Consider the following 12157-nt stretch of genomic DNA (forward strand, 5'->3'; position numbering starts at 1 on the left):
AATAAAATCTTTAAGAACAACAACAACAACTGTAAAGTCCACAACTTAGATGACAATACACAGTGACCACGTGGCATTTAGACCAGGAACGCAAAACTAGTTTAACATTGGAAAAATCTATGTAACTCGCTCTATTAACAACATAAAGGAGAATAAAAACTGAAGAATCATTTTAGTGGGCAGAAAAAAAAGGGACTAAACTCAAAACCACGTGCTAGAACATCTCAAAACACTAGGAATCCTCGAGCTGGTAAAGCACGTCTATGAAAAGCTTACAGTACACAGGGGTGTGGAGTCATGAAAGACCTCACTGCCTCCCTCTGCAACCAAGAGCAAGGCAGAGTCCTTGCTTTCATACAAGCAACCTGCATCCAGATTCTATACGGAATGCTTACAACCCAAAACTGAGAAGACAACCCAATTTCTCAAAGGGCAAAAGATGTGAACCCACACGTCCCAAAAGAAGCCACACAAATGACCAAGAACACGAGACAATGCTCACCACGACTGGTCCTCAGTGCCACACCACACCTCACATGCCTTCGTACAGTGACGTGCCTACCAGGTCAGGAAGGCTCTGGAGCCCCTGAGCTCCTCCTCCGCACACTGCTCAGGGGGTGTGCAGGCTACCTCCATCTCATCCATTTTCGGGAGATCCCAACACTAAACTTAATCACCCCTAAGTACTCACCCCAGAGACACACAAACACATCCAGTTGAGCACACAGACTACTTGTACCGTCCAAGCGTCCACCCGCAGGTCCCCGAAACTGCAGCCTGCAGCACACGCACACGCAGATGCCACTCAGCAGGGACAGGGAACGGGCCCTGAAACCGCGGCAGAGACCACAGACGGACGTCACGACCCGCACGCTGTGTGAATGCAACCGGCAACACACAGTAGCAGTACACACTCCGTGAGTCTGTCCTCACGCAAATTCAGAAAATGCAAGCTGACCTATAAGGAACAGAAGCCAGTCACTGGGTGCCTGGCATGTGGATGGAAAAGGGATGGGTCACAAAGGTATGGGAGGCAAATTTTTAAGGAGGTGAAAGTGTTTGTCACTCCATGTGCCAGTGGTTTCACTGTAGGTCAAAAGTGACCAAACTGGGGGCGCCTGGGTGGCTCAGTGGGTTAAGCCACTGCCTTCGGCTCAGGTCATGATCTCAGGGTCCTGGGATCGAGCCCCGCATCGGGCTCTCTGCTCGGTGGGGAGCCTGCTTCCTCCTATCTCTCTCTGCCTGCCTCTCTGCCTACTTGTGATCTCTCTCTGTCAAATAAATAAATAAAATCTTAAAAAAAAAAAAAATCTAAAAAAAAAAAAAAGTGACCAAACTGTACATTTTTACTTTGGGCAATTTATTTCATTTCCTTTGCATCTCAATGAAGTTGGAAACAAAAGAGACCGAAAGCAAGAAGCCGCATAACACTGGGGTTAATGATGTGGATTCTGCAGCCAAAGGGGATGGGTTCCCATGGAAGGTCGCATCCTTCCTACTGTGTGAGCAGGAAGTGCTCCGAGTGACTCTGGTTCCACAGGAAACCTCAGTTTCCTCATTCATGGAAAGGGAGGCAAGAACAGAACTCGCCTGAAAATGCCCTTCTAGACACGAGTGCGGGGATGTGGGTGGGGCGCACAGAGCCTGGTCCCCGAGGCCGTGATCCACTAGACCGTGGCTGCTACTGGCTGTAAAAGACCATCTTCCACCAAAACACAAAGTTAACACAGCCAATGTAAGAAAAGCACAAAGCAACACCAGGAGTGAGTGGGGCTGTCACCACAGATGGGACAGACCTTCTAAGGCTCTGGGGGACTCTCGGGCGAGGGGTGGGGGCTGCCAGCAGCAGCCCACAAGGCTGACAGCTGCAGGACACCACAGGACACTGCAGGACACGGCAGCTGGCTGCTCGGAAGAGGACTGGGGAGGAAGTCACCACGCATCCGCAAACCTGTCTCTGAAGGAACTACTGCCACTTCTTTATTTTTTGTAGGATTTTATTTATTTGTCAGAGAGAGAGAGCACAAACAGGGGAGTGGCAGGCAGACGGTGAAGCGGGCTCCCCGCAGAGCAGAGACCCACCCCCCTCCCAATGCTCCCAGGACCCTGGGACCACTACCTGAGCCTCAGGCAGATGCTTCACCAACTGAGCCCCCAGGCGCCCCCCTGTTGTCACTTCCACCACCGCCAGTCACACAGAGCTCAGTCAGCCTGCACAGAGGACGGGACCGGGGTCCCACGCAGGCAGGGAGGGTACCAAATGCTGACAGGCATCCTTCCAGGCTCCCGCGGCCACAGCCAGAGGACACGGTGAGAGGGGACACCGGGGCGGAGCCACCTGGAGCGAGCACTTGATGAGGCACCGGACAGATGCCGACAGATTCCGTCTGGCTGGGTTTGCCTTAAGGGCAGCCCAGCGGCCGCCTGCCAGTGCGCTCCGCTTGCTCCCCAGGTGTAGCATGGCCTCCGGGGACGGCTTTGTACAGTTCTCCCAACCCCAACTGGGTGCCACAGGAGGGAGGACTGGGCCCTCTGGGTTTGGGAAGGGCCTGACAGGACTGGGACTTGCCCCAGGGAAGCCGGACGCCTCTTGGCGCGCAGTTGCAGAGCCCCATGTCCAGGCGCCCCGTCACGCGCGCAGAGCCTCTAAGAGGGCAGCCACTCCCACGGAAGTGCTCCAGAGGGCGGGAAGCCAGTCACTCCGCCCGAGGCAAGCAGTTTAGCCTCCCAGGAAGCTCTCCCACAGGCCTGGAGAGACTGAGACTCTCTCTCTTCCCAGGTGGCCACCCAGTGTCTCAACAAACACATCTTTAGGATTCAAACAATAAAAAAATAAAAAGCATGTTTATATGTGCTTCATCTTTGTGCTTCAGAACAATTTCAGACTTACAAGAAGCTGACAGAGTTCCCAGCCACGCCTGCCTCACCTTCCTTGGTAACGCCTCAAGGTGCCACAGGACAACAAGCAAAACCAGGGTATTGGGACTGGCGCAGCAGCGTCGCCTGACTGCAGACCTTCCTGAACGCCACCCATCTCCCCATTAACGTCCTCTCCACGGTCCAGAAGCCACACTGCTGCTCACCGTGCCCTTGACCTTGGATCTGACCGATTCTCCCCTAGTCTTTCATGACCCTCACGGACTTGGGTGACACCAGCTAGTGACGCTGTGGAATGTTCCTCAGTTTGGGTCAGACAGGTTCCCACAATCAGACCTGTGCACCAGCCCAGACACGACACAGCGTACTGAGGAGCGTGGGGGTGAGGAAACGCTCCTCTCTCCAAGCATGGTTTAGACACTGCGCCTTTATGCCCTGCTGCATCTCCACCCACACAGGCTAAAGTACGAACAGTGATGAGCACAAAGTTGTGCTTATTCTGAGTTTTAAGGAGTACCCGTTACACAAGAGCTTCAGAAGAAAACGTGGAACTCGGAAAACCAATCTATGAATGTAAGTTCCGTGCAAACAGGAATTTAAATCTTGTTCACGGCTGCGTCCCCAGTGCCCGGAAGCACCCGCAATCCGTGGGGCCGACCGAAGAGCTCTGAGAAACAAAACACCCTTATATTCGTAGAAGGATGGTATCAACTCCGCTAGCGTGGGAGAGTTCAACCAGCTGAAACGTTGCCTCTGCTCGGTTCACGCACTTGTTTACAAGAGCTGATTTCCAAGCTCCCTCCAACCGCTGCCAGCCATGCAGTGGGTAGCGCATGTCGCGTAACACATGCGGCTCCGGAGACACACACATACAAGCGCGCGCGCGCTCACGTGCGCAGCTCCTACAACGCAGTCTAGGCAGCCACACCCACGCCGCTCTAAGCAATGCAGCAGGACTGGACTGCCGGGGCCAAACACACAGCAGACTGGAACGGGTCCACCTTCGCCTCACTTCCCTGAACTCGGCCCCGGGACAAATTCCACAGATAAACCCTATAAAGTAACATGCCACAGGCTCCACCTTCGGCTACCTGGGCAAGCGCCCCCGTCCACCAAAGCCACAGGACGTCTGCTCCGCTGTGGATCACTTCTGACAGCCAACGGCACAGCCGGGCTCAGACCACACTCGGGACGTATAGCAGCAGGGGCTCCAAGGACATTTAAAGGCATTAACATGATATATATATATTTTTTATTTTATTTATTTATTTGACAGAGAGATCACAAGTAGGCAGAGAGGCAGGCAGAGAGAGAAGGGGAGGCAGGCTCCCTGCAGAGCAGAGAGCCCGATGCGGGACTCGATCCCAGGATCCTGAGATCATGACCCGAGCCGAAGGCAGAGGCTTTAACCCACTGAGCTCACCAGGCACCCCAACATGATACTTTCTTAAACTACAAACATTTCCTCATCTCCTGATTCACAGTGATGCAGTCTTGAGGTCAGTCACTGAGTCAAAGCTGCTTTTAAATGATGTTCTAAAAAAGTAAAAGCAAATTTTTAATGTTTGAATTAGGCCTCTACACCTTACTGCAAGTGCCTGTGTTCTTAAGTAATTTTGCTTGTTCTCCATTCTTACTCATTTTGATTCCATCCAATATTTCACAATAACAAGAAACTCTGATATCACCTTTGCTGCTGAATTACCTACCTCAGAATCCGCCGGACAGTCCGACAACGCAGTCCCAAGAAAGACCCCCGTACAGCTCAACTCTCTGCTTCCTCAGATGCTCAGAGCCGCTCACAGCATGACTGGCCATGTGCCAGAGTACCAACTCCATGGCGCTGTTCCAATTCTGAAGTCTGGTGGTCGCCCTTCACTGCTAGAGGACAACAACTCCATCCTTGGGAGGAACCCTACTTCCATGTTCAGTCCCCGCACGGCAGGAGGAGCCCTTGGCAACCATGATGGAATCCTGAGCAACTGAACACCCAGACGTGTTCTAGAAGAGGAAGCAAACGCTTCCTTCTACACGTGCTCCCATATTTATAACATTCTAAGAAAAGAGTTTCTGGACATTTATCTTGTCACAAGATACGTTGTGATGGACACATCTTGTGTTGGACACAAGAATGTTGCCGGTATCCACAGATGTGGGACTTACGTTTAGGGATCACACAGACGTGCTGTGTTCAACCCACTGACTTCACTCATTACTCAAACGGCTCACGGTCACCACCGGTCGGTAAGAACGTTTCTCACTTCCACTGAAGCACTAACACGTCCCCCACAGGCAGGTCACAGGCTCACCTGACAGGTCCAGCTCCTCGGTGGAAGACAAAGTAGCCAGACTCCAGCTGTCGCTGCGGGCCGCCAGCACAAACTTGTGAGCACAGATGTGCCTGTCCCCAACCTTTATCTTCAGATCACTGGGGAAGAAAAACACCCACAGACATAAAGAGAAACGTCACCACGATTAGTTACAGCGAGGACTCAAATGATAGGAACACGCACAGACTGATCCCCATATACCTGGAGAAGAAGAAACCAGCGCAGGTACGGCCCTGCGCCAGCACTGAATTCTAATGGGCCGTGCATGTGACACACGTTGCCCTACATGCCTGTACTGCCAGCTTCTAGCTATGGTTCACATGGGATGTTCTGCTTTTTCCTATGGGACTCTGAAGGTGGCAAACCTACTGGTTAGACAGGATAATTAATATTCACATAAAATGTAGTAGAGGTTTCATGCAGACTAAACGAAGGTGAATCATCAGGGAGAGAAAGAAAACGTGGAGACTGTGACACAGGCTCTGGGACCACGGAGCTGCACACTGGACCCACTGACAGTCAAGCAAGGGGACGAGGAACACTACAAACTGGCTCTGACCAAGCAGTCCAGAACGTGAAACCAACGTCTACACTCCCGTTCTTGACAGAAACATTCCGACCTATTACGGGATGCATTCTGCTCAACCATTTAGACAGAAATGGGGTAGGAGAAATATTTTTTTCAAACACATTTTCATATTTATGACAAACCATTATTGTGAAAAGAGCATTTCAAATATTTATATTTGACTCTGAAATGTCAAATGCTGAGGGAAGAAAGCATCTGGGCATTTAACAAAAACCTCCGGATGACCCTCTGGGCTGACACAGCCATGTGCCATATGGCTTTGCTGGCAGCACTAATCCGGAGTCATTAATTATCACCATGCTGTGTACATGCAAGTTCTTCCGTTTTCATATGCCCCTTCAAAATGTGTTGGCTTGGAAACCTTCACAAGCTAAAGACACAAAAGTCACTACAATAAAAAGGAAAAAAAAAAATCTATGCCATGAATTAAGGCATCCACTTAAGAGGAGCCCCAAGGAGGATACTGTTTCTGCGTTAGTGTGGACGCAGATGCAGTATATCCACAGATGCACCATCCAGGCTGCAGGCCTGTGAGCAGCTCCGGCTCCTCTGAAGACCGAGCAGCTGCTAATCACATTAGATCAGAAGAACAAAGGATACTCGGTATTTCCAATTACTATAAACTACTCAAAACCGCAGAACATTATTAATCAGTCCGTAGAAAGGAAAAAATATTTTACCTAAAATACAACAAATCATATCCTTTGTTAAATTTCTAAAACTCAGAGAAAACAGGAAGCTGTTCGTAAAACACAAATGATTTTTAAACTCTGAATTTATGTATCAAGTATTAAATTGTAGGAACTTAAATGAAGACTTATTGTTTCCTGTTTTGGCCACGAACTGACTTCTAGTCACAAAATCATAAAAATGAATGTTTCTACATATTCACGAATGTCAGGCCAAACAGGGGAAATGGAAATACAGACAAGAACCTCATTAGTAATTTCTAATAACAATTTCTACAAATACAATTCAAAAATGGAAGACTGGATACGTTTCTGAAAACGCTACGCAGAAACAATTAGGAGGGTAGTAATGTTTTTAAATTTTCCTTCAAGGGGCACCTGAGTGGCTCAGTCAGTGAAGCGTCTACCTTGGGCTCAGGTCATGATCTCAGGGTCCCGGCATTGAGCCCCACATCGGGCTCCCTGCTCAGCAGGGAGCCTGCTTCCCCTTCTCTCTCTGCCTGCCTCTCTGCCTACTTGTGATCTCTGTCAAATAAATAATAAAAATCTTTAAAATTTTCATTCCAGTCAAAGAGCTTTTCCCTGTAAAATACGCATACTAGGATGTTGTTACTGGAGAGAAAGCATAAATAAGAGCTTCCTGCTAGTTTCTCAAACACCAAGAGAACCCCGTAAGCTTGATCACTAGAAGAATGATGCATTACCATCACTTTGAACTATTTTAAGGGACAAAAAAGCCTTCTCCTGAACTTAAGTAAAATTAACGTGACCACTTTCTTCCACATTTCTCAATTTAAAAACCCTTTAACACCTACTCTTCAATTACTCTAGTTACTGAGATGCACATAAAAATACTATCTAAATTCTTCAACAGAATGCACGTTACAAACAAAGCTTCGTGGTGGGTTTCTCCTTATTTTCTAAAAGGACCACCTGCTTTAGAAAGTGATCTTCCAACTTCAGGTCCTCCGTGTCCGAAGCTCAAGTCCTCCTGGAACGCCCTGTGCCCACTGATCTCCAGGCTGCACTGGGTGAGGGACGGGCTTTGGATGCGCAGGGGGGCCCACTACAGCCATAGCACCCGCGCTGTGCACCTGGCTCCCTGCCACGGCCTCCCAGAGCGGCCACGGTAGAATGGACGTGTGTGACAAAGAAGTGACAGAGAATGTGAACAAACGATGGGAGCTCTCAGGACACGAACCTGGAAGTGGAGAAGTGCCCACAACAGGTCAGGCTCCCCGCACCAGGGGAACCAGTTTCTACCGGTCCACGGAAAAAAGAGAGGAAGACAAGAGACGATGACCTACACGTCACAATTTAAAAGGCTGCCCTTTACTCGGAGTATGTACTTCCTCTGTTTTGGGTATTAAGTTTTTCTTTCTTTTATAAATAATTAAGTTGAAAGACAGCGGTTCTAGATTTTGATCTTTTTTTTTTTCTTCTAATGAGAGCACGCGTGCGCCAAAGAGTGAAAGCACTTGAGCAGGGGGAGCAGCAGAGGGAGAACAGACTCCCGCCGAGCAGGGAGCCTGACGCGGGGCTCGATTCCAGGACCCTGGGATCACGACCCGAGCAGAAGGCAGACACTTCACCAACTGAGCCACCCAGGTGCCCCTGGATTTTTATCTGTTGTAAATGTGATCGTTTATTTTGGGATTGTACTAAGGCTTAGCTAGCCTGACTGCCCGTCTCCTCCACAGCCGGACTCCCTGGCGTGCATGTCCTTGTCTCTTCTCTATACCCACTGCCACCGCCCCGACTCAGCCCTTCTTCCTCTCTGGTCTGGACGACGCACAACGGGCTGCAGGGCTCCCTTCTCTGCACGGTGCTGCCTACACAATACCAGCAGGTTCCCCTTCCTGAAACACCACTTTGACGGTAACAGTCCAACAGCTCGAAACACTATCCCATACTGCCTAGAGGATCAAGTCCAAATGTCCCCCCTTGGCCGCCCAATTCAAATCCCTGTACCTTTCCCGCCTCTCCCAGCACCCCCTCCAGGGACACGTACCCCAAGACGGTCCCTCCCGTGCCCCGTGTGCTCTGCAGGCTCCCACACCTCAGCCTGCTCTCAGCCTCCCCGCTGGTAACACGGCTGTCTTCATCTCCCGAACCCTGCCCAGTCTCGAACATTCACCTCGAAACTCAGTAACAACAGCTACTACGTGCCAGACAATCAAAGTACTTCAAACACAGACTTACTAATTTAGTCCTCACAGGAACACAGCGGGAGGCCGCAGAATCCCCACCTCACGGGTAAGGAGCTGAAGCATGTCCTACAGCTTCAGACCACGCAGCCAACAGGTGCCCACTGAGCGGCTAACACAGGCTGTGAGGCTCCAGATGCCATCCTCGACCACACTAGCCTGCCCGCTCATGCCAAGACCCCTTCCTGGGTCATCCCAAGAAGAAGGGACCCTTCCCTCTGAATCCCCGGACATGTGAGCCACTTCCTGTCTACCCTGTCGATGCAATCACCGTGACTCCCTACGCTCTGTGCTAAAAATAAGCAGGAAATAAAAGAAACAAAAATCTCACCCCGAAGAGCCTACACTCCAGGGACTACAGGGTTGCTGGCATCCTGCTCAGAGAGGAAGAGCCCAAGGAGAAAGAAAGAGAGAGCAGTTACGGCGGTGCGGCTCACCTGTACTGCTCCTGCTCGTAGAGGCCGGCCACGATCGCCAGCAGGCGGCTGATGAAGGACTCACTGCTGCTCTCCTTGTCTGCTTGTGCAGCCAGAAGTGCGCATCTCTTCTCCGTCTCTGCCAGCGTCTTCTGTAGCTTCACATACTCCTGTCGGAGAAGCATCAAGTGCTTCTCCAGCTTGGCCACCTCCTCTGCGAGGGAGACAAAGCCGCAGCTTTACTATGGCAGGTGTGCGTGGACAGCACCCCGCAGACAGGACCACCATGAGAGGATGGTTTCCTGGTGACACTCCTTTCCTAGTGATACTCCCAGTGATACCCATAATGGCTCTGTTAACGGCTGCCACGGCATCACTGGGCCAGAAAGACCCTCGTAGTCCAGAAGTTTCTCTAAAGATCGATACTCAAGAAATGACAAGGAACACACGGAAGATGTTCCAGGCTCCTGCCCTGCAAATCCTTCACCATGAAGCCACAAGTCTCAAGGAAAGATTACCAAAATCACCCAGGACTGTTTTTCCAAACCACTGGGAGTGAAAACGGATTGCTCCGTGTCCCGTGCAAACTCTTTCTCAGGCAGCTTCAGAAACAGCCCGTGAGGTTGGCACAATCACTAGCCGTGCAGCCCGGGTGAGGATGCCGGGAAAAGAGAGACTAAGACTTAGCAGGCGGGGGCACTGGGAAGCGCCCCCGCACTCTCACGCCTGTGGTCTGTCACCCACCATCCCATGCCACCTGACCTCCCCCCTTCAGGAAAGAAGCAGCCAATGATGGTTCCAATGAAAGCACGTCACGTCCACAGGCATGCTGGGCCGGATCAAAAAGGCTGGGTCTGAAATTCAACAAACATTTGCCGAGCGTCTACTAGGTCCCAGACACTGCACAATGGTAAGGAAGTTCAGATGTCTCTCTCCTCGGAACTTCCAGTTTGCTGGGGAAACCAAACTTTTAGGGTTACAGTAACAATGCTAACCATCAAACACAGAACTACAGCTCTAGGCACACAAGAAGGAAGGAGCAGACGTGTGAGAATCCACAGTAAGTGTAACTTAGGACGCCAGGGAAGACGTCCCTGGGGAAGTCCACAGTCACGAAAACTCCCTTCTCTGATCCCTGTGCTCCAGAGCCTTGCTGGGGCTCACGGCACGGTGCTCACCAGTGCTCACACAGATCACGGCCAGAGAACCGCATCTCTGACCACGTGCTGCTCCTGCCCCTGGGCCTTGGCCCCTTTCCCCCTTCCCACCCCTTCAGAAACGGCAAATCCTGACAATGCCCTCAAGCCCACGTCCCACACAACCTGCCTCATTCTCTGTGTCTTGAGAAAACCGAGTTGCTGTCAACAGCTCTGGCCGCACCAGCCGCCCGGTGCTTCCTCAGGGCAAGGACCCCCTCCTACACAAGCGCGCAACCCCTCCGCCTAGCCTCCAAACCCGTCACCCTACTCAGGCCCTTTGCTTTGGCATCAGCCTCCCTTCTCAGCAACTTTCGTCTCTTCCAACTGGGTCCTTCTCAGCACATACATCTGCTCAAGACCCTAATAAAGCAAAACCCTCCTTCCACAGCTCACCTGACGCCCTGTGCCCTTGCACATCTAGCTACCATACACCCCTTCCTTGCCCTACTCTCCCATCACTTCCTCCTGTGTCCCCACCATCCCCCTGAAACTCCTCTCCACAATGACCTAACTGCCAGTCCAACAGACACTGGATGGTTCTCCTCCTGGACCTACTACACTGCATGTGAAGATATTTTTTCCCCAGCAACCATGATGCCACCCTCTTTCCAATTCTGCTTCTCCGTCTTCACCACGGACCACTGATGCTCCCCAGAGTTCTACCCCGGCCCCCTCGCAGCTGTCTGTCCTCCCAAGGCAGCTCCACTGGTAAGACTCTGCAGCTGGGCCACAATCCCAGTGCTGACGATCCAGGGACACTTCTCTGTGGTCCGGATTTCTGTTCTTAGCTTCATCTCGCCAACTGCCTAAATGACACTGCTCTCTCGTGGACCATGGGCACCTCAAGTTCCCTGTGCCCAGGACAAAAGTCTGAGCAAATGTGCTCTGCCTCTGTATGGTCCCTAAACTAATAAATTATGCCACCATCTAGCCCAGTTATGTGAAGAGAAAATGTGGGAGTCATCTTAAATGTCTCTCTCTCACTCACAGGACCCCAACCCTATAAAAGTCAGGGCTTTTTCCCACATAAAAATCTCTAGGAATCCTTCTGTCTTCTGTATCCCCACACCCACAACGACTCAGTTCAGGCCCTCACTCATCATATGTGCTGTCCAACGTGAAAGAATTCACATCCACATCTCAGAGCCCAGCGCAGGGTCAGATACACAAAGGATCACTAAATAGTCGATCAATTCAGCTGAACAAGGACAATCCGGTTTTGTAAGAGAGGATTCCTGGCCTCTCCCCACCTTCATCCCTCCCCCACCATCTGCTGTCCAATAGCTAATTTTTTATAAACATGGAAACAATCAAAAACTGGTTCAAAACACAAGAAAAGTTGAATAAACTAAGTGTGATGCTTGGTTGTGAAGTTATTACGCAACAAACACTTTCTAAGAAATACATAATAGTTTGTATATGTTCAGAGATAAATAACATATTAACAGAAAAAAGCAGGCAGTGAAACTAAATATATTTTGTAATTCGAATTTTATTATAAATATTCACGTATGTGGTAAGTACAAAGACAAATACCACTAAGTATCAGCAGATCTCACGGCGGGGGAGGGGGTTACTGCACATCTCCACACATCTCAGGGATTCTGTAACAAATGTGCTCCGTTTTCATAAGCAGAAAACAGTATTTTAAGAGAAATCTATACAAACACAAATACAGATAATGGACTGTTTCTTCACACATCTACTAGGACACATTCTCCCTCTCTTCCAGAGGACCCATGTTACACAAGTACCCAGGCAGAAGGCTGGCGTGGGTCTCAGGTAAGTCAGTGCTCCTGCAGAAACAAAGCAGGAGGCACCTGCAAGACGAAACGGTGCTTGGAGCTGCT

At 50.5% G+C, this 12157-nt stretch overlaps 1 protein-coding gene across 2 annotated transcripts in view; it reads right to left on the bottom strand.

Moving 5' to 3' along the window:
- ANKFY1 (ankyrin repeat and FYVE domain containing 1) overlaps positions 1-12157 on the bottom strand; it is a 74588-nt gene that overhangs the window by 48201 nt on the left and 14230 nt on the right. The window contains exons 2-3 of one of the 2 annotated variants that reach the window (XM_045083154.1): positions 9130-9322; positions 5187-5305 (exon numbers count right to left, since the gene is read on the bottom strand). In XM_045083154.1, coding sequence (XP_044939089.1) covers positions 5187-5305; positions 9130-9322 — 312 coding nt within the window. Of the gene's footprint in view, positions 1-4586; positions 4715-5186; positions 5306-9129; positions 9323-12157 lie in introns of those variants that run through there. The other variant, XM_045083155.1, reaches the window with a different exon arrangement.

This window comes from Mustela putorius, unplaced genomic scaffold (genome assembly GCF_011764305.1).
Source record: "Mustela putorius furo isolate JIRA1106 unplaced genomic scaffold, ASM1176430v1.1 tig00000695_pilon_pilon_pilon, whole genome shotgun sequence".
Classification (NCBI taxonomy): Eukaryota; Metazoa; Chordata; class Mammalia; order Carnivora; family Mustelidae; genus Mustela; species Mustela putorius.